Source organism: Castanea sativa, chromosome 2 (assembly GCF_040712315.1).
Source record: "Castanea sativa cultivar Marrone di Chiusa Pesio chromosome 2, ASM4071231v1".
Taxonomy (NCBI): Eukaryota; Viridiplantae; Streptophyta; class Magnoliopsida; order Fagales; family Fagaceae; genus Castanea; species Castanea sativa.
This window is the reverse complement of record NC_134014.1, coordinates 26,790,368-26,816,695: the sequence shown is the minus strand read 5'-3', so window position 1 is coordinate 26,816,695 and position 26,328 is coordinate 26,790,368. Positions and strand designations below refer to the sequence as shown.

At 37.6% G+C, this 26,328-nt stretch overlaps 1 protein-coding gene and 1 long non-coding RNA gene across 2 annotated transcripts in view; both read right to left on the bottom strand.

Annotated features, from left to right (window-relative positions):
• LOC142624461 (beta-galactosidase 9) overlaps window positions 1-26,328 on the bottom strand; it is a 62,619-nt gene that overhangs the window by 6,840 nt on the left and 29,451 nt on the right. Inside the window, exons 8-17 of the mRNA XM_075798030.1 lie at window positions 25,956-26,061; window positions 25,346-25,433; window positions 25,077-25,198; window positions 23,758-23,961; window positions 20,762-20,994; window positions 12,268-12,383; window positions 11,412-11,509; window positions 7,580-7,690; window positions 6,609-6,719; window positions 5,759-5,967 (exon numbers count right to left, since the gene is read on the bottom strand). Coding sequence (XP_075654145.1) covers window positions 5,759-5,967; window positions 6,609-6,719; window positions 7,580-7,690; window positions 11,412-11,509; window positions 12,268-12,383; window positions 20,762-20,994; window positions 23,758-23,961; window positions 25,077-25,198; window positions 25,346-25,433; window positions 25,956-26,061 — 1,398 coding nt within the window. The remainder of the gene's footprint in view (window positions 1-5,758; window positions 5,968-6,608; window positions 6,720-7,579; window positions 7,691-11,411; window positions 11,510-12,267; window positions 12,384-20,761; window positions 20,995-23,757; window positions 23,962-25,076; window positions 25,199-25,345; window positions 25,434-25,955; window positions 26,062-26,328) is intronic.
• LOC142624462 (uncharacterized) lies at window positions 482-4,294 on the bottom strand. The gene is made up of 3 exons (XR_012842336.1): window positions 1,008-4,294; window positions 706-897; window positions 482-542 (listed from the first exon to the last, which is right to left on the bottom strand). It is a non-coding gene; the product is annotated as an uncharacterized LOC142624462 (long non-coding RNA).

Below are 26,328 nucleotides of genomic sequence, written 5' to 3'. Positions count from 1 at the left end.
TTTTATTTATATATTTTATATATTGCTAAGCATGCTTTTTCATATAATAATAATAGAAAACTCATATAATAATAATAGATAGTAAAAAATACACAAGTTTTTGACACTTGAATTATTGACAAAGGTATTAAAATATCACTCAATAATAATAAATAATTAATAATTATTTTTTAGATTACAACAAGAGTAATGATAAAATTAAAAGAAGAAAAAAAAATTGAAAATGGTGAAACATAAGTTAGCCACGTGGAGTGGGGTAGCTTAGAAGTTAACACAAATGACTAAAGGCTGAAACTTTCAGCTTTCCAATACGTGACTCATGTGTGAAGGGCTCACAAAACTAAAAGAAATTAAAGTATTAACTGTTAAACAATAAATCAATACAGGCAGTGAAAGCATACTACACGCAAAAGTCTGAAAAAAGAAGAAGAGAAGAGGCAGAGAACAGAAAAACGCAGAAGAAGCAAAATAACGAAGAAGCTACCAGCTGTGAGGAGGTGGGTTCCTTCAAGAAACCAACGACAGAGACGAGTGAGAGAGAGCTGAAGATGAGAAGAATGAATTAGGTTAGATTAGTTAGGACCTTTTTTTTTTTTTTTTTTTTAAATTTCGGCGTGTATCAGCAGTTTCGGCCGATATGGACTGATTCAGCCCGAATCAGCGCGAGTCGGCCCGAGTTGGAAAATGAAAAAAAAAAAAAAAAACCTGGACGCTTCACGGACGCGCAGGCAGCGGCGTCCCTCGCGCGTCACCGCATCGGACGCGGGTGTGGCGGCCATTTTGCCGCGTCTGTGCATCCCAAATATTTACCAACCCTTCTCCTCTTGATATTAAAAATATGAAGAAACAACGAGATTAGATGCATGTTGCTCGCTTCCTCTCTAGCTTATCTCCAACCTTTAAATCAGTGAAATCAAAACCTTTGGTTAGTAAAGACATTCCTTTATTGAGTGAAGTTTTTGGTAGGCTTAGACAAGCTGATTCTATTACTACTACTCCTACAGTACCTTCTGGTGCACATTTGCTTTTGCCACCTCTATGGGGAGTGGTAGAGGTGGCCATGGAGGCTGAGGCCGTTGGAGTAGAGGTCGTGGAGGACGTGAGCAAGGGGGAGGGGGTCGTGGTAGAGGGCGTGCCCCTTGTCAATGCACTTATTGTCATGGAGAGAATCATACAATGGACTTCTATTGGAAATTATATGGTAAACCCTCAGCTCATCCAGCTAGTCTTCAAGTTAAAGAACTGACTTCACACTCACTTCCACCAACATCAAGAGTAGGCTCCATCCCTGAGGAAGAGTATAATCGTCTCATGTCTATGCATTCTAATTCTGTTAGTTCCAACTCCACTGCTACTTTGGCTCAACAAGGTACTTCTGTAGCCTATCTTGCCACTCAAGAGCCTTGGGTCATTGACTCGAGTGCTACTGATCATATGACAAGTACCTCAAGTTTACTTTCGGACCTTGTGCATTCTAGTAGTCTCCCCAATGTTACTTTGGAAGATGGCTCGGCCACTACAATTTTTGGTTTGGGCATTGCCAATCTCAGTTCTAATATTTCCCTATCTTCAGTCTTATATATTCCTGACTTTCTATTTAATCTTTTGTTGATTAATAAAGTTACTAAACTTCTAAATCGTGCTACAATTTTTTAACCACTCATTGTATCTTTCAAGATCTTAAGACGGGAAAGATTATTGGTGAAGGGCATGATGCTAGTGGAGTTTACTACCTGGATCGGTGTGGTTCTTCAAGTTTAGTGGCGTTTGAATCGTCTACCTCACCTCTTTAGCATCATTGTCATTTTGGTCATCCCTCTCTCAAGAATTTGAAGATGTTAGTCCCATCATTTCGTCAAGTTGACTCCTTACAATCTAAAGTTGTCAATTGAGTAAGCACCATAGGGTGCCTTTTGTCTATAGGCGCGAGAGTCGTGTCAGTACAGTAGTCCTTTTCATTTAGTTCATTATGATATTTGGGGACCAAGAAACTCTCCGGCATTGTTGGGATTTAAGTATTCTGTAATTTTTGTGGATGATTATTCTAAGGTCACCTATCTTTATCTAATGAAAGAACTGTTTGAATTATTCACCTATTTGGGCCCCTAGTTAATTGGTGTTGCTTATGTTGTGATGGGAAAAATTGTGGATCATGTTTTGCTCCAATACGAGTTTGCCCATTCTTTTGTGGAGTGAAGTTTTTCTGGCGTTTGGGATCCAATGGGTGATGCTGAAGACGGTTGCTTCTCTTCTTTTTGCATGGAGAAATTGATTGGGGAAACATTTTTCTAATATTTGGAAATAGGTACCAACTTTTATTCAATACAACTTCTATTACCTATCACAAAATAATAATAATAATAATAATAATGACGTGGTACAAAAGGTTAAGTTGTTGATCGCATAAAATTACACTATTATCTTAGTCTTGGTAGACAATATCACATTAATTTCATGTTTAATTACACGTAAATATGTGAGTTTGAAGTATTTATCAAAAATATATTCATTACGTGTATTTTTCTCTTGTAGGTGATGAAAACAATTCAGCTAATCATACAGACATGTTGTCAAGAGAATCCAAGGGTCAAGATCAATTGGAGCATGGTTTTTGAAGCATTAAATAAGTAAAAAATGTGTGAGAATAAAAAAGGGAAGAAAGAAATTGGCATTTTTTTTCAAATAGCAAAATTTTAGGAATAATTTAGAAGAAAAGCACCAGCCCAAATTTATTTTGTTAATGTAGCATCTTTTTGGAACTCAAGATTGTCAAACTCGAGTTCTAAGTAAAACTCAAGTTCACCAAACTCAAGTTCCAAAAAGATGCTACATAATAACTTTGGTTAGATGCTCTTTAGCAATTTTTTTCCTATAATTATGCTATTTAGCCAATTTTTCCATAGGAATTCGTTCAATCCAAAATTGGAAAAATCTTGATATGGAAACATCTTGCACTGTTTCAGTATTTTTGCCATAACTTCTTGCACAGATGTCCGATTTACCTGATTATTGAGGCCATGGAAAGAAGAGTTGAAGATCTACAACTTTGTAGTTTACCACAAATTCCAGAAAAGTTGTTTTGAAGGTTAAAAGTGAGCTGAAAGCTGATAGTAGATAAAATTACGAAAATCAAGTAATTTCCATCCTAAATTTGAGGAATTTTCTCCTTTTCCTTTGGAGGAGGCTGAGGTTATAGGAGAGGAAAAACCCTAGAACTTTTTCATCTTTTGTTTGATTTTTTTAGACGTTTAGCATTGTTTTTATGGATTTATTTTGCATAACTATGTGTGGTTAAATTTCTAGCTAGGGATAGAGGTGAAACCTAATATTTTTATCATATGTTCTGGGGATTATTTATGTGCTTTCTATGAATTGATGGTTGAATTTTAAGATTGATTTATTATTTTGAATCATTGCATGTTGACAAGTTTTTAAGATTTAATATGATTTTTATTTATATCAAATGCTTGAACTCCTTGATTTGTTATGATTTGAGAATACATTGAATGCTTAATCTCCCTTGTAACATGCCAATTGAATGATTTGTTCAATCACTCATATTCAATCTACTTTATACCTTGTTTGAGTACTTTATTGTTTTATCTTCCGATTAGAAGAGTTGGCTCTCTACCCTAATTAAGTTAAAAATAATCCAAATTCATATGATAAAATATTAGGTGAATCCTTAAATCTCTATTGTTTTCTCTCCTATGAAGCACGGGTGCGTTTCCAGATTCGGGTGCAGGTACAGGTGTGAGTTCAGGACTCGGCAATTTTTAATAAAATAGGGTGCGGCGGGGTGCGGCGATTAAAAAATTATTAAAAATATTTTTATTTATATATTTTATATATTGCTAAGCATGCTTTTTTATATAATAATAATAGAAAACTCATATAATAAGTACACAAAAGTTTTTAACACTTGAATTATTGACAAATGTATTAAGGCTTCCCATAAATAAATTAATAATAACAATACAAAATGTGGCTTAGTGGCTCACCTATTTGGTCAATCCAAAAACAAAATAAAGGATATATGTGGCAGGTATTAAAATAGGTGTAGCTTCCCATTAAAAAAAGAAAAGAAAAAAAAAAGGAGATGACTCAAGGCTCACATGTTTGGTCAGAGGCACAACAAACGAAATAAAGCCTCTCTGACCAAAGGCATTTAACCATCCATTTCAAAACAAAAAACAAAAAAACAAAACAAAACAAAACAAAACTTAAAAAAAAAAAAAAAAAAGGAACAGAACAAACGCTAGACGAAAAAGAAGGGAGAAGAAGATGAAGAAGCAAAGAAGAAGAAGAGAAGAAGAAAGGGGTTAAGGCCGGTGAAGACAGCAACAACGGCGTATCAAGTATTTAAGGTTTTTTTTTTTTTTTAATTTTTTAAATTGGCCGATTTCCTTTTTCCGGCCAAAACACACCGATATTCGGCTGATACGATCTGATTCAGCTTGAATCAGCGCGCGTCAGAGCCGAATCGGCGGGAATCCGGAAACAAACAAACAAAAAAAAAAAAAATTCTGATGCGGCACCAACGCGTAGGCAGCGGGGTCGCCCGCCGCACCCCGTGTCGGACGCGGGTTCAGCGGCCATTTTGCCACGTCGGTGCATCATAGTTTCTCTCCATTAATTTCTCTTAGATTTATATTTCTATTTTCAATTGTATTTCCAATATTATCTTGCTCCATCTTTGGGTGGAAAAACAAACAAACAACTGTTTTTAATTACTACTTAATAATAGAGGTTTTTATATTAGTGTCAATCATTCCCTGTGGATAGACCTCGGACTCGCCGAGATATTATTACTTGTGAAAAATCTGCACTTGGATTTGCATTATTTTTATCACAAGTTTTCTTTATGTGGGATGATATTGAAAATCTTGACAATCTCTTCTTTATTTTCACTTTCTTCAGAGAATTTGGAAGGCTCCTTGTGATAAACACAATCTTCTGTGGTTGGTAACAGATGGCAAGAAACCGTTCGTTGAAGATTTCAAGCCATCCCAAGAAAATAGATGGCTTTAGAGATTAATCTCAGGATAAAATAATATAGAAAAGCGGAAGCAAGGAAAAGAGAAGAACACAAGGGATTACGTGGTTCAACAAACGGCCTACATTTACGGGATAAAGCCCTAGAGGCTACATTTTTAGTTTATTCTCAAGTGTTGATTACAATGAACCCTAGTAGAGTAAATATAAGAGCTAGGGTAAGCCCTACATGGGCTTTTGGCCTCTCGGGCCCTTTTACACTAAAATAAATAACATAAACCCAATATATTCAACACTTGCCTAGAATTTTTTCTTCTTCTTCCTGTAGCTGGTGCTAAGACTCTTTGAGAGCTTTTGCTTGTGTTATTTTTTGTTCCATGGGACATTGCCTTTGTGCCTAAGTATATTTTTCTTTCTTAACACACAATTACATGTCCCAAAAAAATGCTACCGTTTTGTAGGTTTTTATTATTTTTTATTTTCTTTTGGGGGTACAAATATGCTACTTACTTTTCACATGTAGGTCTCCAAGTGCACTTCACTTTAGGTTTCATTACATTTAGTTAATGGAGCCTTGTTGAGGGACCACATTATATGTTTTTGAAACTACGGATGGATATTAATGGAACTAGAAATTAAGGGTTTAATGTGAAAGAGCCTTAAAATTTGAGAGAAATTTACGATGTGCTCAAGTTTTGCAATATGGAAAGACTAACTTTAGCCATGTCTTTATAATTTCATATATTGCGAGAGAGAAGTATACCAGCTTTGGGTAGGCTTCCCACAGTTTGTTGTACACTTATCCGAGTTGTATGGCCCACGATAATCACATATTCTTTGACATCCATCTTTTGGGGCAACCAGAGTCCAATATCTTCCTATATGGTGACCATTTACCCACGCTTGCCCCTTTCCCATGCTTCCCAAATCAAGAGCAACAGGCTCCGTGCCATCAGGGGAATTAAAGTAAGTCTGATTGAATTATGGAAAAGGTATTTGTGAGTATAGAATCAAAGATCAATCTAAGCAATGAACAATAGATGATACAATTAGCTAAGTGCAATAAGAGAGCAGGCATTGGCTTCACTACAAAATTCAAAGATCATGTAGAACGTAGAACTGAGTTTCTAATCCTGTCCTAAGTAGCACTTGCACTGGGGGTATTAACATCCTGAACTTCAACTTTAACCACCCCACCCAAAATTATTGACATTTTTAGTTATAATGATCAACAATTATTCGGAATTTCTTCAGTTTTAGGACCATATGCACAGGGTAATTTTATCAAGGGAAACTTGGTCTGCGTATTATCTCCCATAAAATCCAATATATTTCTATTCGGAAAAAATAAATAAAAATAAAAAGTAAATAAAAACCTAGAAGTAAGAAAACAAGACAAATTAAAAACAATAAAAAATAATAATAATCATTAAGTGTTAAGAGAGGCATCTGGATTTTAAAAATATATTGGGTCAACTAATAATGACATAATACTTGTGCTCAAAGATATATCTAATTAGCAATGCAAAACCCACAAAATGATCTTTACAGATTTTTATCTTCAAAGAAAAATTGATCTTTCTATTTTTTGATAAGTCAAATAATAAATTTACCTTGTACCAGGAAAATGTGGTCGGAATTGCATCAAGTGTCAGATCACTCCATCCAGCCTTTTCATTTTCCTCCATGGTGTATATATTCAAGAATTCACCCTTAAGCCCAACCTAGAATCAAAATAAAAGCAATTCATTATCCACCTTGCGATTTTCTACCTTCAGGACAGGTCAGTACAAGGGTTAAATCTGATGAAATCAATACTTTAAAAGGAAAGAATCAATCTAACAAGTAAGAGCCCATGTGATACATTGTATTACATGGATTGGATTCGATAAATGTGTATTGTGTGGGTGTGAGTTAAGTCTCACATCAAGTGTTTACTAAGTTGGAATGGGTAATAAAAGTGATTATAAGTAGTCCCCATTGCTACTTAACTAGTCCTTTTGAGTTTAATCATAGATGTGGCTACTAGCACTTTCCTAGGGTCATAAAAAATGGTATCAAAACCAACCTGGTAACCGTCATGTGGCTTGGGGGCACTGCAGCACGTTCCTTAATGAGGATGTCAGTAATTTTAGTGGGGGAGATTGCCCCATATCATGTGGTTAGATTGGATAAGTGTGTGTTGTATGGGTGTGAGTTGAGTCCCATATCGGGTCTTTATTATGTCGAATGGGCAAACTATGAGAAGCCCTAATTGTAAGTTGACTAAACCTTTTGCGGTATAAGCACATATGTGACTAGACCTTTACTCAGGTCATGACAACTGGGGAGATAAATTCAGAATGATGGTTTCATTACCACATAATATTAGTTAAGTGTACCATGTAATATATACAAGTCTCAATTCATTCTGATATGAAAAGCCACGACAAAGAATTGATTGTAGTGTCAAATTCTAGCCAGCAGATGCATTTTCTGAAAATCAGATAATTTGGTACCCATATTTTGCTGAAGCTGCATTTCAAATCTAAGTTACTGCCAAATTTCAGCTGAGAATGCAGAGCTGAAATTTTTTAATAGATACCTGGTAGGTCCATGATGACTTTGAGAGGTCTATATCCCCATTCCTGAATCCAGTAAGCTTTATTTGGCCTCTAAACCCTGCCCCATCTTTCTCAAAGAAGGCACCATAGTTCTGTACCATTATTTCAAATTTATATGATCTATGTACAATCAGCAATCAGCAAGAAAAAGAATTTAACAGCATCAAGCTAGACAAACAAAACAGGCCCAATGAGAGGATTTTTTTTTTAGGGGGGGGGGGGAATAGAATAACAATATTGTACAATTCCTGCCACATATACTAAGTATAAAAATATTAAGATTTCAGAATCTTACATATAAATTTTAGAAGTGTTGAGAGATGTAATTGATGCAGGGAATGTGATGGGTTGTTTGTGTATGGTTTAGAAACAATGAAAGAGTTGAGTTACTTAGAACAAATTGATAGATGGATAAGTACCTCTGCAAGAACACTTAGTTCCAAACAGCACACAAAGGCTAACAATTCATTCAATTACCAAAACTGATTTACAAAGAGCTTACATTCTCCTACTTATGCTAGTTGTTTGGCATTGGCAGCATCTAGATGGTTGACAAGTGTCTAAATCCATAGGCTAAGGCTTAAAAAATCTTCTAACTAACTAACTAACTAACTAACTAATTAGTTACAAGTGAATTAGGATATAGGCATATAGTTGCTTGAAATGCCCTGCATCAGGACTCTCCCTCTTAAGAAGTACTTGACCTCAAGTGCTCTTGGTTGCCACAAGATTTGTATGGATTTCTAGCTTTCTAGGATGATGCAGTTGCCTTGTATAATGAGTTTGCTGCAGCACACCAAATGTTGCTGCTTCTGCACAGCGAAGTCCCACACAACTGAAACTCCAATGTAGATGCATTTGCATTAAGAGGACTCCCTTTCTTGAAAGCAAACTTGTCCTCAAGTTTGGTTGACACTCCAATTTTAAAGCTTTCTTCATCTTGACCATTGGTTTGGGACTTGCTTTCCCCTTCTTTGGTTGCAATGAGTAGTGAAGCACTATCTTGTGCAAACTACGTGTGCTGCACCTTCCTCCCAAGATGGCTTGCCTATGGTAGTTACATGATTGTATGTCTACTTCATCACAAAGAATGGAATTACAACCTCTTGAAACTCTAATTTCATCTCTTTTATTTAAGCAAGACAATTTATGTTGATGCTTCAATTCTTGCTTGTTCAAAATATCTTGCGACTCCACATTCTCATAACTACCTTTCTCAATCAACAAGTCACAAATTCTTCCTTCAATGCAGAAATTAATTGAAAAAATTTTACCTTTACGATGTTTGTCTTCCTCCATTTCTTGCTTTGGAGCTTGCAAAGCCTTTGTTCCTAATGATAAATCCTTTTCTTCCTCAACAATAACAGCTACTTCATCCATATACTGATCATAAACAGGTTCAGCCACATACTTCATGCTATCACTCATTTCTTTCCCTTCTTCACCAACCTGTTCTTCAATGTAATTATCAAAAATAGGCTGCCCCACATCATGATATTCTAAATCTTCAACCAGCAAATCTTGATCTTCTAACTCTTCTACCAGCAAGTCTTAATCTTCTAACTCTTCAACCAGAAAGTCTAGATCTTCTATCTCTTCAACCACCAAGGTTTCACCCTTTGACAAAACAGGCTGATTCTTGGCTAGTATCTTGGAAACTTCATTAGATCCAGCGGTATTTGACCCAATCTCAACATTCTTGGTTGGCTGCCTCCAATGCTTAGTGAAGTTTGATGTAGTACCACCACTTGGGCTGGTTCTTGAATTGAAAAGGGCTGATTGTGATCTCTTTGTTTGCTGAGTCTCAATCAACACTGCTCTATTTGCTGCATTTGAATTTGTCCAGCACTTGTGCAAGTTGCTATAGTGGGTTTGGATGTGGCTGTACAGAAAAAATTGCTTCCTGAGTTTCTGTTTCAGCTTCTCCCAAGTTTGAATCTTGGTTTTCCCTTCCCACAATCTTTGAATCCTCAACTGCTCCCACCAAGATCTTGCCTTGCCTCTCAAATTAGTTGCTGCCAATTTAACTTTTTTGGATTCTGGAATATCATAACAAGCAAAAAACTCTTCAACTTGGCTAAGCCAATCCACAAACTCCTCATGATCCAAGCTGCCATCAAATTCAAGGAATTCAATCTCAAATCTTGATTCCCAATTCTGGTTTGGCATCTTTGGTTGAACCCTCACAGGATTGTGGCCATACCTCTCGTCTCCTCCTAGGAATATGAACAAAAGGTTGCTCATGATCCTCCTCATATAAAGCTACACTTCCAGCAGTATCATGCTGGTAGTATTGCTGTTGTATCTTCCTATCTCTTCTCAATTGTTCAGTCAAGGCTTGTAGTTGCCTCCTCAATAATTCCACTTCAGCTTCTAAGCCATTTTGAACCCTTCTACACCTTGGTCCATTGGCTGCAATATCATCTTCCTCTATTGCAAGAGCAGCTTGCTTCTTGCCCTTATCCTTCCTTGTCTTCTCAAAAACCATGGCTTCTTGCTACTCAAACTAATTGCTAGCACATATGAAGGCTTTGGTTTGGGAAGAGAGGTATTTTAGGCTAGGAAAAGCAATCAAGACTGAATCTTGATAGGTTCTTGGACAGAAAATGAAGAAACAAATTGCAAACGAACTTAAATCCTAAGGATCTCAAGCTCTGATACCAGTTTGATGCAGGGAACGTGATGGGTTGTTTGCGTATGGTTTAGAAACAATGAAAGGGTTGAGTTACTTAGATCAAATTGATAGGTGGATAAGTACCTCTGCAAGAACACTTAGCTCCAAATAGCACACAAAGGCTAACAATTCATTCAATTACCAAAACTGATTTACAAAGAGCTTACATTCTCCTACTTATGCTAGTTGTTTGGCATTGGCAACCTCTAGATGGTTGACAAGTGTCTAAATCCTATAGGCTAAGGCTTAAGAAATCTTCTAACTAACTAACTAACTAATTAGTTACAAGTGAATTAGGATATAGGCATATAGTTGCTTGAAATGCCCTGCATCAGATGTGTTCTATCAAATTTGGAAGAAAGATTAGAGAATGCAGGAAGAATTTATATCATCTATGTACAATCAGTAATCATAAAGGAAGGGAAGTCAACAAGACAACAATATCAAGCTAGACAAACAAAACAGGCCCAATGAGAGGCCTTTTCTTTTAAAAAAAAGGCTAGAATAACAATATGGTAGACTTCCTGTCACAATACTAAGTATAAGATTATTAAGATTTCTGAATCTTAATGATTGGAAGGGTTGAGAAATGTATGCAATTTGAAAGAAAGAATGCAAGAAGAGAAATAGATGACTCAAAGTACGTTCTGCTTGAACTGAATATTACAGTCATACAGTGTATTAAAAAACTCTTAATTATCACAACAGTCATGCACTTATGCTTTAGAAACTCTACACAACTGTATTAACAGATTCAAGTTTCTTCTTAAGTTCTTAAACTAAGATATATGAAAGGGGTTCAAGGAAGGCCAAAAACTAATCAGTCCTTAAAAACTATTTTATAAAAATGGAATGTGTACTCCAAAAAATAAAAATGGTAGGAGAATCCAAAGGGACAGAGAGAGAATCAAACTGACCCAAGAAATAATAAAATTTAAAGAAAATAGAATCTTAGATTTTTTTTTCCTTTTAATTTCAATAAGAAGCCCACATGGTGAATATTTCTCACCTGTTTGGCCCCTCCCTTTTCCTCTGTTAACCATTATATCTAGAAGGCAGGGCAGACAAGTATAACTCTAGAAATGAAAAGCTATAAGAAGTCTATCCAATCATTGGCTTGAAATAAACTAAAATTTTACCTGCAAACCCACTGTCTGAGATAACAACAACAAATCATTGTATCCTTTGATAAACTGAACAGGCTGGACCACCTTGACCCAATGACCAATCACACTGCCTTCACTTTCAAAAGACCAAATACTGTATAAGTTAGCAAAGCCTATTGAAGTGACACATACAAAACATATAAAGTCCAGAATCAGTTAATAGTAATTGACAAGATTTCTATTCTATATTGATTTTAGTAGATCAGACTGGAAATGAATTAAACCAATGCTAGGACCACAAAAAATTACACAACTTTTGTCACAACTTGCCATGTGGCAATTTGTGAGTGATGGAGGTGTGGACTCACATGGACCCACCACTTTTTCCTCACCACTCACAACTCGCCACATAGTGAGTTGTGGCAAAAGTTGTGTAAGTTTTTATGGTGCTAGCATTTTTCAATAACTTAAGCCCAACCCTATTTTCTAGTCTATCTCCCTCCTACTACACACCTTGACTCAAATGACTGCCAGGTTGCTTTAATGGCTTCTAGGGTTGGATTGGAAGTCTTTGATACCAAGTTGGAGTTGAGTTTAGAAATAGGTGACAAGTAAGAGAGAGAGAGAGAGTAGTTTTGATATATAACCTAAGCAGTTTGAGTCTTTTTTTCTTCTTGGGTACTAATTCTGCATTTGGCTAATTATGACATTGTCAACATTCAACATACATATTAATTTCATCATTTCTCAATACTCAATTAAGTCAGAGATATCTAAAAAAAAGTTGCACAAAAATATAATCCAATGCGCAAATGAATGGTGAGGAAGAATTCAACGGAGAAAAGTCTGAGATAAGAGGAAGTAATATTGTGAGACAATGCCTAATTACCTATAAGCTTGCCATTAATGAATACACGCAACACATCACGCATGCTATCAATTGTCAGTGTTGGTCTAACTTCCTTTTCCTCCCAGAATGCAATGTCATCATCAGAAACGTATATTCTACATTTAAGAATGAATGAATAAAAATTAGAAAATGACTAATCAAAATATCTAATTTTCTCAGCAAAGAGTAAGTAATTTGATTGGTAAAAGTACGTTCAATAATTAAACAAAGAAATCTTCATTGGTATGCTTGAAATTGAGGAAAAATATATAAAATAATGAAAGTCCACAATTTGATACTAATATATCCTCTTCTTCACTTTCAAACAATGACTGGATCACAGGTAGACGCATATTATAACATGAACTCTCATTTTACAATTCTTTTATTATATAAAAGATGAAAGACATGAGGCATTTGATCATTCATCATAAATTTGGTTTTTTAATGTTGACCAGATTGAATTGAAGGAGGTTGGATCAATACTTTTTCTTTTTTCTTTTTTTTTGGTGGTATCTCGTACCTTTTTTTTTTGGATAGGTAGTGGTATCTCGTACCTATAACTCTAATAACTAACTATGGCATGCATCATTTTATCTATGCTCTTCATTCTTATTTTGGTCACACTAATGGTATTCTTGTCCCAAATGTTAATCTATGTACTAAGTTTTCTTTTTCTGGTATCAGTAAAGAGAAATGTTAAGGTCCTCTTTGACCTTAACTGTAATAGAAGAATAATGGTGTTGGAGAGAAATTTGGAAATGAAACGTAAGCTGGTTTCTTCGAGGGAACCTATCCTCCAGGTAGAAGGAGAGAGAAAGAGATAGGAGCTGAGAAGGAATTAGAAGCTTAAGAAAATTCTTATAACTTGTATTCTTGCAAAACAAGAGTTAGCCTCGTTTAACTAGGCTGCTCAAATGTAACTTCCTAACTAACAATCAGTTAGCTCAACAATTCACCAAGTAAGAGACAAATTTATCAGGGAAATTTATAAGATTTACCTTTTTGTGTTCTTTTAAAAAATCAGCAAAACTTCCAGGTATACAGGGAGTATACAAAGAAAAACCAACATCAACATCTCAACAAACATAGCCCTAACAAATCTGAGAAAGAATTACAAGAGAGAGCTTGAAGAGCTTTAACCCAATCCAGCATAGATAAAAAGAGAAAAGATTTAAGCTCAATGATAGACTGCTCACAACCCTCAAAACTTCTAGCATTCCTCTCCTACCTAATGCACCATATTAGACAACGTGGCACAATCTTCCAAATTGCAGCATTATGGTGCAACCAAAAGTTCCTTGCCACGAGGATAGCAGATCCATAACCCTCAATGTCATAACCCAATGGATCCCAAACAAACAAACAACCAAGGACCTCATCTTAGAAGCTATAGGACAATGTAAAAGCAAAATGATCCACATTTTCCCCATTCCGTTTACACATAATGCACTAATCAATCACGCTGATACCTCTCTTCCATAAATTATCCGTAGTCAAAACCCTCACCAACGCAGCACTCCAAGAGAAGAATGCAAGCCTAGGAGGGATCTTCGATCTCCAAATAAAGTGCCATGGAAAATGGACTGAATTAGAGGGACATAGAAGCCAGTAATATCCTCCTACCTCAAAACACCTACTCTTATTAGGCTTCCAACACATCTTGTCATCTTCCCTTCCAGACACAGAAGATGAAACCTATCCAAGGAATCCAGCTACCAGTCTTGTACCGACCTAAAAAAATAAAGATCCCAACGCTTCACCCCATTGTTGAATTGTAGTATATCTGCAATGGAAGAATCTCTATCCAGACTGATCAAAAATAAATTTGGGAAATCCTTTAGTGGGGAATCCCCAACACCACAAGTCAACCAAATTACTTTATATCTGTCACCCACCTCAAAATGAGTGAATCAGGCATAAAGCATAGGGGCAGGAGACAGATTTTGAGCACCAGACCCCCAATTGCTTCCATACTTAATCTCATTGATCCTCCTCCATAACATCTCTCTCTCATTCCCATATCTCCACAACCATTTTCCTAGTAAAGCTTGATTGAAGGTTCTCAAATTTCTAACAATCCCCCATGCTGCAAAGGGAGACATACCTAGTACCATTTCACTAGATGAAGCTTGTGTTCCTCACCAATACCGCTCCTTTAAAAAATATCTTTGTAACTTTTCAATGCATTTAGCCACCTTCACTGGGATAGGGAAGAGGGATAGAAAATATGTGGTAATATGTTGTCAAATTTGAGAGAGTACTCTTAATTAAGAGACAAATTTATATTTAAGAGACAAATTTATCAGATACATCCTCTTCTAGCATGCCAATCTCCTCTCCATCTTCTCAAGAATAGGATTCCAAATCAATCTCCCCTTGAACTTTATATTTAAGAGACAAATTTATCAGATTTATGTTTTTGTGACCATAAGAGAAATGGCTAGTTTAAAATATGGATTCATACTTTGAATGGAACAATTAAATTCTCATGAAAGAAATTTAGAATGAAATGTTTTGTTGTTCTTTCATGAAAAGAAAATGATTTATTTTACTTCTGAAAACTGCACGAGCTATATTTAAGAGTAGCATAAAGGATTTCAAGGGTTAGATCTCTGAAAACTGCACGAGCTTACCAGGTCCGACGAATCTAGGAGGTAGAGTTGGGGGTGCTCGGTGCAGTACTGAGGAGTTTAACGTTGGAAAGACAAATCTGGTAGGAAATAATAGAAGATCTTCGTTGCTTTTCAAATCAAATGGGTTTGAACATGGTTATAGAAAATATCGTGAACTGGGGAATTCTGATGGGACAGTAAAAAGTTTGACTGTAGCTGTAAATAAGGAGGGAAAAAGGAGTGTAGCGTGGAATAAAGGGGGACGTAAGAGTTCTATTTGGGTCTCAACAGGTTAGAGGGAGCAGAGGGAGCACGTGTCTAGTGGGTCACGGGTTTACAATTTTTCTGTGGTGGGCTCAGACCAGAAGGGTACTCATGTGGGCCATCCGGTGATCCATTATCCTGAGCCCACTAGCCCAATTACAATGGAAGGGGGTCAAAGCCCACCCTGGGTGATCCAAGTCTTTTAAACCCGGTAGATCATGCATCGGGGAGGTCCAAAGCACCTCACGTTGCTTTGGGTGCTCAGGACATCACAAGTGCCAACGTAGATATCGCTGGGGAGTCACCAGCACCACCGGAAAAGGCCGAAACAGCGCGACCTCAAGCCTCGATGACGGTGATGAGCTCGGCAGGTCAAACCGAGAAGAACTGTTGTCCAGCGAAGGCATCGGAGGTGCACCGTGATCCTTTTTCCGATGGGCTTCTCGCCGGGGACTCACCGGCGACTCTGGTTGGGGCCGATATAGCTCTATTCCACACCACAAGGACAGATATGGAGTCCTTTCCTCCAACTGAGCATTTGGGTTACCTTGTGGAGACTTCGGCAGTGGCTGAGTGTCTTATTTCTGTTGGGCATCGCGCCGATAAGCCTCCGTTCTCTCTGGGTAAGGCAGAAACAGAGGTTGACAGGGCATCAAATGGCCTTGTGTTATCCAATTACGCTCTGAGTCCACCGAGAGTTGGGATTGAGGTAAGGGGTGTTTCGGGTGGTGATGAAGGTGGTCGGGTTGAGGATGCAAGTGTTATTCAGGGGACAGTCACATCCCATCAGGCTAACCAGTCGGTGTTGGCATTGATTGAGGTCGAAACAGCTTATGCTATTGAGGTCTTGGGTGATGTGGACAGTTCTTCCCCCGTAATGTCTATCAATCCCCTGGAGGTGGCTGTGACAGCTGAATTGAACAGTATTGCTGAGGTGAGGAGGTTTGATAACTCATTGAATGCTTCTAATTGGGTGAAACATAGACTTCCAGGTTTCAGTAAGATGATGGGGCTTTCTTTGGGTCGACATGAGAAGAGGTGTATTATGCTATTACAAAGACTTGAGATGGAGATTGAGGCAGCCAAGCTGGTACACAGGAAAGATGCTGCTCACCAAAAAGCTGTCTCCAAGGTTAAAGGGAAGAGGGAGTTGAGGAATTTGATTTCCTCGGTTAATTATGATGGGAGATAGTTTTCTTGTCTTTGACTTTTTGACTGAGGTTGCAATAGGGAGTCTAAAGTTTCAATGAAGTTAAGAATGGTGTCATGGAATGTTCGAGGTTTGAATGATTCGCGGAAACGTTTGGTAGTTAGAAATTTATTACGGGAGTGGAACTGTGATGTAGTTTGTCTACAAGAAACTAAGCTTGCAGGCATGGATAGACAGTTGATTTGCAGCTTGTGGAGTTGCCCCTATGTAGATTGGGTAGCTTTGGATGCAGTTCAGACAGCTGGTGGGGTTTTGATGATGTGGGATAGGAGGGCTTTAGAAAAGTTGGAGGTTATGGTGGGTCAATTTTCCGTTTCAGTTCGGTGGCAGGGTTTATTTGGGCATGCTCTGGGGTTTATGGCCCGAATGATAATAACTTGAGGGGGCAGATGTGGGATGAGCTGATTGGAATTCAGCATCTTTTGGAAGTTCCATGGTGCTACATAGGGGATTTTAACATTGTTCGATTCCCAAGTGAACGGTTGGGGGGATTACGACTTACCTCGGCGATGGAGAATTTTCCTGAGTTCATTAAGGAGCTTAGCTTGATAGATTTGCCATTGGAAGGAGGGAGTTACACATGGTCGAGTGGTTCGGATCAGCCTTCAATGTCAAGGATAGACAAGGTTCTGGTTTCTCATGATTGGGAGGATCACTTTTCGGATGTGACCCAACGGGTTTTACCTCGTCCCATTTCAAACCACTTCCCCATTTTAGTGGAGGCAGGAGGGATATTAAGGGGGAAGAGTCCTTTTAGGTTCGAGAACATGTGGCTAAAGACGGATGGGTTCAAAGAAAGGGTTCATTCTTGGTGGAATCGATATTCTTTCTCAGGTACTCCTAGTTTTGTACTTGCCAAGAAGTTGAAGGCATTGAAGGAAGATATTATTCAGTGGAACCGGAGTGAGTTTGGAAATGTAGAGCGTCAGAAAAAAGAATTGTTGGAGGCTTTGAAATTTAAGGAAGGGGAGAATGGCCTTTCTGATGTGGAGATAGGTGAGAGGGTTGTGTTAAGATCTCAAATTCAGAACCTTCTCTCATTGGAAGAAGTCTCGTGGAGACAGAAATCGAGAATGCTTTGCATCAAGGAAGGAGATAACAATACCAAATTTTTCCACAAGGTGGCCAATTCTCGGAGAAGGTATAATCATATTAGTATGTTGGAGGTGAATGGGGTTATCTATGAGGACGAATCCGAGATGGCAGACCAAGTTGTACAGTTTTATAAAAACTTGTACAAGGAGACAGAGGAGTGGATGCCTTTTGTGGAAGGTTTGGAGTTTGATCAGATTGAGGGGTTGGAGAGGGACTGGCTTGAACGAAGGTTTGAACAGGAGGAGGTTCTTCGAGCTGTCAAAGAATTGGAAGGAGATAAAGCTCCAGGTCCTGATGGTTTCTCTTTGGCTTTCTTTCACCATTGTTGGGAGTTGTGGAAAGAGATGTCTTAGCTGTGTTTGAAGAGTTTTATCAACACTGTAACTTTGAAAAATCTCTTAATGCAACTTTCATAGCCTTAATCCCTAAGAAGAATGATGCCTCCAATATTCGAGATTTTAGACCTATTAGTTTGGTGGGGAGTGTTTACAAGATTTTGGCTAAGGTGTTGGCAAACCGCTTGAAAGAGGTTTTGGATTCGCTAATTTCTGAGTTGCAGAATAGTTTTGTGGGTGGTAGCCAGATTCTTGATTCAGTTCTCATTGCTAATGAGTGTGTCAATAGTAGGGTGAAGAGTAAGATTCCGGGGGTTATTTGTAAATTAGATATTGAGAAAGCCTATGATCATGTGAACTGGGAGGCTCTTTTCGATTTGTCGAGGAGAATGGGATTTGGGGTGAGGTGGTGTAGGTGGATCCGCTCATGCATATCTACTGTCCAATTCTCTGTCTTGTTTAATGGGTCTCCAGTTGATTTTTTTGGGAGTTCGAGGGGACTGAGACAAGGGGACCCGCTTTCTCCCATGTTGTTTCTAGTTATGATGGAGGTCTTTAGCAAGATGATGAAAAGAGCCGAAGGGGCTGGTTTGCTTCGAGGCTTTAGGGCTGATGGTAGACGGGGCGGAGGGGTATGTGTCTCGCATCTTTTGTTTGCGGATGACACGATCCTATTTTGCGATGCAGATGAGCAGATTCTACATGTTCGGATGCTTCTTCTTTGTTTTCAGGCAGTGACAAGTTTAAAGGTTAATGTGCTCAAGAGTGAGATGGTTCCCATTGGGGAGGTTCCTAATATCAATGTCCTGCCTGAGATTTTGGGATGCCGGATTGGGTCTTTGCCTATGACCTATCTTGGTATGCCATTGGGGGCGTCTTTTAAGTCCCCTACTGTTTGGAATCCTATTTTGGAGAAAATTGGGCGTAAGTTGGCCGATTGGAAGAAGTAGTTTTTGTCAAAAGGTGGAAGACTAACGTTGCTGAAAAGCACGTTATCTAGTCTTCCCACTTATTATTTATCCCTTTTTACCATTCCTACGCATGTGGCCAATAAAATTGAGAGGATACAAAGAGACTTCTTGTGGGGGGACTCCAAGACTCATTTGGTGGGATGGGATAAGGTGTGTGAACCTTTGAAAAACGGTGGGTTAGGAGTAAGAAAAGTAACTACTTTTAATAAAGCCTTACTAGGGAAGTGGTTATGGCGGTTTGGGATTGAGGAGGCAAGGCTTTGGAGAAGGGTTGTAGCTCTCAAGTTTGGGGAAGAATGGGGGGGATGGACTTCCAAGCTAGGTAGAGGGGTTCATGGGAGTGGCTTGTGGAGAAGTATCCGCATGGGATGGGAGGATTTTAGCAAGAATATTCACTTTGAGGTTGGGGTGGGAGATAGAGTGAAGCTTTGGACAGATCAATGGTGTGGGAATTCTCCACTTAAATTGACTTTTCCAAGTGCGTATAGGATTGCATCCAATAAAGAGGCATCAGTGGCCTCTTCTCTTGAACGGTTGGGGATAGAGGAACGGAGAATCTGGGATGTTCATTTTACTCGAAGACCAAATGATTGGGAAATGGATGGTGTGGATGATTTTCTCCGTACCTTGGGCTCAAATCTACCTCCCACTGAGAACGAAGATCGTATGCGATGGAAGTTGACAAAGAATGGAAATCTTGATGTTCGATAGAGTATTCACACCATCCACTTTGAGGTTAGGGTGGGAGATAGAGTGAAGCTTTGGACAGATCAATGGTGTGGGGATTCTCCACTTAAATTGACTTTTCCGAGTGCATATGGGATTGCATTCAATAAAGAGGCATCAATGGCCTCTTCTCTTGAACGGTTGGGGATAGAGGAACGGAGAATCTGGGATGTTCATTTTACTCGAAGACCAAATGATTGGGAAATGGATGGTGTGGATGATTTTCTCCGTACCTTGGGCTCAAATCTACCTCCCACTGAGAACAAAAATCGTATGCGATGGAAGTTGACAAAGAATGGAAATCTTGATGTTCGATTGTTTTACAATAAGTTGAGAAACCCTTTGCCCATTATTTTTCCTTGAAAAGGTGTTTGGAAAGTTAAGGCTCCGCAGCGTGTTTCCTTCTTTGTGTGGACTGCTATATGGGATAGGATCCTTACAGGTGATAATTTGAGGGGTAGAGGGATGGATTTTGTAGACTGGTGTATCATGTGCCGTAGTAATGGAGAGACGGTGGATCATTTGTTACTACATTGTGGTAAGGTTTTTTGGTTGTGGAGTTTAGTGTTTAGGTCTTTTGGGTTTTCTTGGGTCTTGCCAAGATCGGTTGCGGATACTCTATTTGGTTGGTGGAATTGGCCTGGAAAACATTTGTCTAGCATTGGAATTTAGCTCCTTTATGCTTGATGTGGTGTTTTTGGAGGGAACGAAATAAGAGGACTTTTGAGGACATGGAAAGCTTAGATGACCAGCTTTTGGCTTCTTTTAGTGGTTCTCTGTTTGACTGGTCTAGGGCTTGGGGACTCACCTCTAGTGATTCTCTCTCTATGTTGTTTAGCTCTCTTCTGTGTATCTAGTATCTTTTCCTTTCTTTTTTCTCTTTCTTTTCCCTTTGTATTTTTCTCTCTGCCCTATGTTTTTGTGCATAAGGTAGTGTTCTTCAATATATATCTTTATTATTCATCAAAAAAAATAGAATTAGTTGATTCGTGCTAATATCAGATTTAGGCTTGGTATTAACATGTAGATCATGGTTGAAATACAAATTTTGGGCTTGGATCATGTCAATATTTTTAATAAGTCAATTATTAAAAAAGTGGGTAGAGTATTCAAACATTGGTTCTCTTCATAAAGGTCATGCAATGGCATTAAAGCTACAAGGATCTTGCCAAAATAATAGCATACTAGGTACAAGTTAAAACATAGTCATGCCACATAAATAGCTCTCCTACTCACTTTCTGATCCTACCATTGCCATCTTCAAGACTAGGTAATTACCTGGTTATATACCATAGATAATCAGAATGGTCCTTTGTCACATTCAAATGCTCCAATATACCTTGGACAGTAAAAATGTTCTCACTCCAAACACCAATTGGCTCTTTTACAGTCATCCAGGATTTTGAGATATAGGAGACTCCATTATGAATCGTGGATTGTTTTTGTGCAGAAAAATGTGCTAAAAGAGGCAAATCAAAATCTACCATTTTAACTGAAGTTTGTGCCCCTACCTGCATGAACATGTAATTGACCTCAGACATCCACTGTAATACTAAATCTCATACAATTTCATGATATCCAACAAGCAGAAGAAAAAGCATCAGAAAGCAAAGGCAATGGTAAAAAAAGCAGACTAATATATTTATTACTACCTAATTATCAAAAATCGAAAGCAAAGGTAATGGTAAAAAAAATGACTCATATATACCACTAAGTGTATCACAATTCCATTATAATAAAATAAAAACTGATGCAAGGAGCACAACCAAAAGTATTTCCAACTTTTTTGAGATATCAGATTTTATTTTTGAATTTTGAATTTGAATTTGAACTTTTTTTATGATTGAGGATTCCTTCAGATGTAATTGTGTGTTTTAATGTATCCCTAAAGCCTATTAAAAAGAGGCTCCAGGAATTGTTTAAGTATTGCAATCATCTTTTATGTGTTTTATGCAAAGTTGTCAATAATCTACCATAGACTGTTTCATTTTAGCTAGGGGAATGAAATATTTTGTATCAGTTTTTTTTTTTTTTTGGGTAGGTAATCAGAAAAATAATATTAATGATAAAACAATAAGAGAAAAGTACAAGATATTCATGATGATGAACAACAAGAAAAAACGAGCACAAAGCACAACAAAAAGAGGGTAATCAGGAAACTAAGCTAAGGGAAGACATAAACTCAGAGAGAGAAGAACAATCAGTAAAACCCTAACAACGAGACCACTTAAAAAGACAACGATGACTTAAAACCTTTAACTCATCCAACGTCTTCTCCTTGTCCTCAAAAGATCTACGATTTCATTCCAACCACACAATCCACATTAAGCATCCTAGAACCAAATTCCAAATGTCCAAATTATGCTTCCCAAGCCATTGATGCCAACAAGATAACAAACCTGCCACCGAACCTGGCATAACCCAATGAATACCAAAAGCCAAAAGCATAAAAGACCATAGGGAATGAGTAATAGAACAATGAAGAAGAAGGTGGTCTACGGACTCCACATCACGGCAACACATACAACACCAATTAGCCAAGGGGCGACCCTTAAGCATTAGATTATCTAAAGTAAGGATCCGACCATGAGCAGCTATCCACAAAAAGACCGCCACGTGCTTAGGAATCTTTGGTTTCCAAATCCCCTTCCAAGGAAACAGAGAATTCGAAGCCCCCCAAATCGCATGATAGTAAGACCGGGTGTTAAACTTACCATCACCTTTTAGCAGCCAGCAAAGAGCATCTCTCCTCTCACCCCGAGGAATACGAGTTTGGATAAGCTAAAACAGAGAATAAGATGCAACCAACTCTCAATCTTCAAAAGCTCTATAAAACCTTAAATTCCACACTCTAACAGTACCCCCTTCTGAACTCCACAAGACCTCAGAGATGCAAGCATCCTTGACTGCTGAACACACATAGAGCTCAGGATAGAGATCTTTAGAGTATTATCACAAATCCACCTATCATGCCAAAAACGGATACGAGTGCCTTTGCCCACTACAAAAGACAGACGCTTAGAAAAGCTCTCCCACCCTTCATTAATGCTTCTCCATAGGCCACACCCATGAGTCCTCCTACAGACTTCAGTACTCCACCCCCCTTGACTCTCGCCATATTTAGTGAAGATAACTCTCCACTAGAGATGAGTAACTTCATGACCATATCCTCACAGTCATTTCCCTAATAGAGCTTGATTAAAAGACACCACACTTCTTATCCCCAATACACCCATCTCAACGGGTAAACACACCTTTCCCAAGCCACCAAAGGATACTTGAAACTCCCCTCAGAAGAAGACCCCCACAAAAAATTCCTCTAAATACTTTCCAATCTAGCAGCCACAGCTTTAGGAATAGTAAAAAGAGAAAAAAGTCCGTTGGGAGACTAGAGAGGGTACTCTTTATTAGCATGAGCCTACCACCCTCATATAAATAGAGACACTTCCACCCAGATAGTTTCTTCTCCATTTTCTCCAAAATAAGATTCCAAATCAAAGCTGTCTTAAAAGAAGTTCCCAATGGCATCCCCAAATATTTCATAGGCAAACTAGTGTATCATTCCAGAGTTACCGCCATATATGTAACATAAAATCAACATATTTTATAAGCCCAAATAACATGTTTTACTACCCCTTTTAATTGTTTCCCTTTTCCTTTCTTTTATCTTCTTGTAGCAGCCAAAATATCAATATTAGCTTAAACACCTGGAAAAAACCCCAATATTTCCAGCATTTCAAAGGATATTTGTACCGTAGAGCCAATACAATAGTACCAGCTGTATGGTGCGTTATTGACAACTTTGCTTTTGTTTCATAATGAGTGCATTATGCAAGAGCATATGGAAGAACCTTGAAGGGTTATATCCTCGTCTGAAGTCAAAAGACACTGAACATATAATTTTAAACAATTAATTATCTGTAGATGGATCATAAAAAATCAGACAGCAAATAAAGGATTACTTCCATAGCATACTCCATGATCAAAGAGGAAAAAAGAAAGAGAGAAAAAATGTATAGTTTATGCGAGTCTAAAGGGTTGGGTCACAAGCTAGGAAGCATGGACACAAGTACAGGTATGGGTACAAAATGGTGACATGAGCAATTTTTGAAAAATTATAACATGACACGATTTTTATGACACCAGTACAACACGGGTACAACACCCCAAATGAAGCATCCGTGCTTCTTAGGTCACAAGAAGATGAGTGTAAGGCCAACAAGTATTAATGCCTCAGTCACTGCTTGATACAATGTCCTACAATAAATCCAAACCTTGGCAGTATTGAACACCGTGTTCCTGCAGTCTGGTAATATACTGACTGACCACGGAGGTAAATAATATGTTTGACCAAGGAATGTTACAGCAGCTGCTTTACGTTCATCAATGTTTGCAAGAAATGCAGAGCACCTACTTTCACTTCTATACTGAGTTAAGTTCAGGCCTTCAATGTCAATACCTACATGGTACACATGTGCCTGAAAAAAGTTATACAAGCTATGTTAACTTCATAAGAGAACTAAAACAAAACGCTAGAATGTTCAGGAGAAAAACACTAATTTAGAGTTGAAGATAGTGTTACCGACAATAATCACATGCAAAAAAATTGTGTTACCTCTCCAAGTCTAGAGCAATAAACAATTGAGATGACTTTCAAATATCACACTGATTTATATCTATCATACTTCAAGCATTAACAGTGTTAATAAACTAAAGGACTATAAGACATCTCATAAAATAAAATAAAATGACTGAATGGATTATATCTAACATGATATTCGATATAGCTTCTTACATTTCAGTAATTTTAAAAAGTCAAATGATTTCCATGTTATTTGGTGAATGTGATAATATCCCCAGATTACATAACAAACCCTTCTCTTTTTCTTTTCTTTTCTTTTTTTTTACACATTTTGACAAACCTTTTGTTTTATTGCTAGCTTGAAAATTATTAAATCGTTTAAATTCCATCACATCCATATTGGAGACTTAGATTATTGTACTTTTCTTAAAATTCAGTTATATGAGTCTAAATAAGAAATTTTGCTCCTACTCCTCCCCCCCAAAAGAAAAGAAAGAAAATTAACAAAGTGATTATAAATGATAAACAATTGGAGTCCACCTCATATCTTATTAAGCAGGATGAGAAAGTGCTTTAACAAAGTTTAGCTTTTTTTTTTTTTTTGGTCTCAAAAACAAGATTTTGCTATGTTACAGATATAACTTTTGGGGACTGAAGAATCAAAGTAAAAGGTCAAAAATATATTTAAAAGAGAATTACATCTTGAATGGTTGCTATATGTTGTATAAATTTAGGAAAATTTGCTTTCCAAATTTTGGTAGGTGGAGATATAGTGAGCCCCCCAAATTTAGTCCCTTTCTAGAACTTCCTATGCTCAGGTCATGTCAAAATGAGCTCAACCTTAAGCTACAACAGACACCATAGGTTGCATACCAAAGTGGTCCATCCATTCACATGAATAAATCTCTTTAAATAAATTGGATCCAGGAAAACTACCCTTTGAAGGAACTATTTAACCAATATTTGAGCAATAATCTCAGGATAACATTACAGTTGCGACTTATAACAAACCTCCTGCTTTGGTCCCAACTTCAAATACTGAGGTAAATCAGCAGCAACTAGAGCAGGTTCGCAAAGCTTTATAGCAGCATGCAGATCCTTCAGATGCCCCCATTTAGGCTCGCTTAGCAGACCTAATGAAGATAAAAAAAATGATGATATGGCTTCAGAGATTTTTATTTACAATATTCCTGGATCTTCCCCTAGGGCTACATGTGCCTCAATCAAAAATAATTTTTAACAGAGTAACAAATTCCTTCATTTAGATTCATCTCACCTACCATATTCATCAATTGGAGCATCATAATCATAGCTAGTAATATCGAATGGGCCCCCAGAAGTCCGGTTGAAGTTTGTTCCACCAAAATACTGCAACAAGCAGCAACCTTGTCAAGATATATTTGATCATCTGGAATCTAAATATGACTGAATCAGATATAACCTAAATGGAAAAATAATATGCATCATAAATATTATCCATATCAAAGAGAACATGAGAGATCATCAGTTTTGATTTTACTTTAATGGCCAATTGTAGTATTCTCTATCCCATCCCTATAGATCTTTCATAATCACTCACACATGGCACTAGCCCCTTCCCTATATAGTTGCCCATTGAAGCTAAAAATTTAGACTTCTTTCACCAAAGCTCTAGGAAATATGAGAAGGTTTACTGAAACTTGATTAAAACATGAACAAAAAAGGAAGTGAAACATTTCAATTGGAACAAAGGAAGCCAGCAGGAATTTGGAACCATTTTGTTTGACACCAGAAAAGAAGCATACAAAACCAATTTAGATTTCAATATTCTGAAACACTTTTCAATAGAAGTAAATTTTGTCACACGTATTTTTTAATTAAAGCCAGCATCATTTAAATTATGCATCATACCATATAATAATTTTGAAAGCTTCCTCCACGTTGGAAAAAGCGTGCAACAGCAAAAGCAAGGTCTTCAGCAGGTCTATGAGGCAATCTTCCACCCCATGTTGTATACCTTCAAAATATCAACTTCAGAAAACTAAAGCCGCTCCTCTGAAATTTGTAGCCATTTACATTCAAATACTTACTAGAAAATAAAAAATTATAAACAAACCTTTAAAGTGAAGACACCTAATACTACTAATCATTAAACCACAAACATTCATTAATTGAACACACGTTCCTGATAAGTGAAAAGTGTTCTAGTAGTAAGCCTAACAATAAAAAGAAAAGAAAAAGGAAAGAACATTATTCTAGTAATCAGAATTTAAGGCATAAGCCT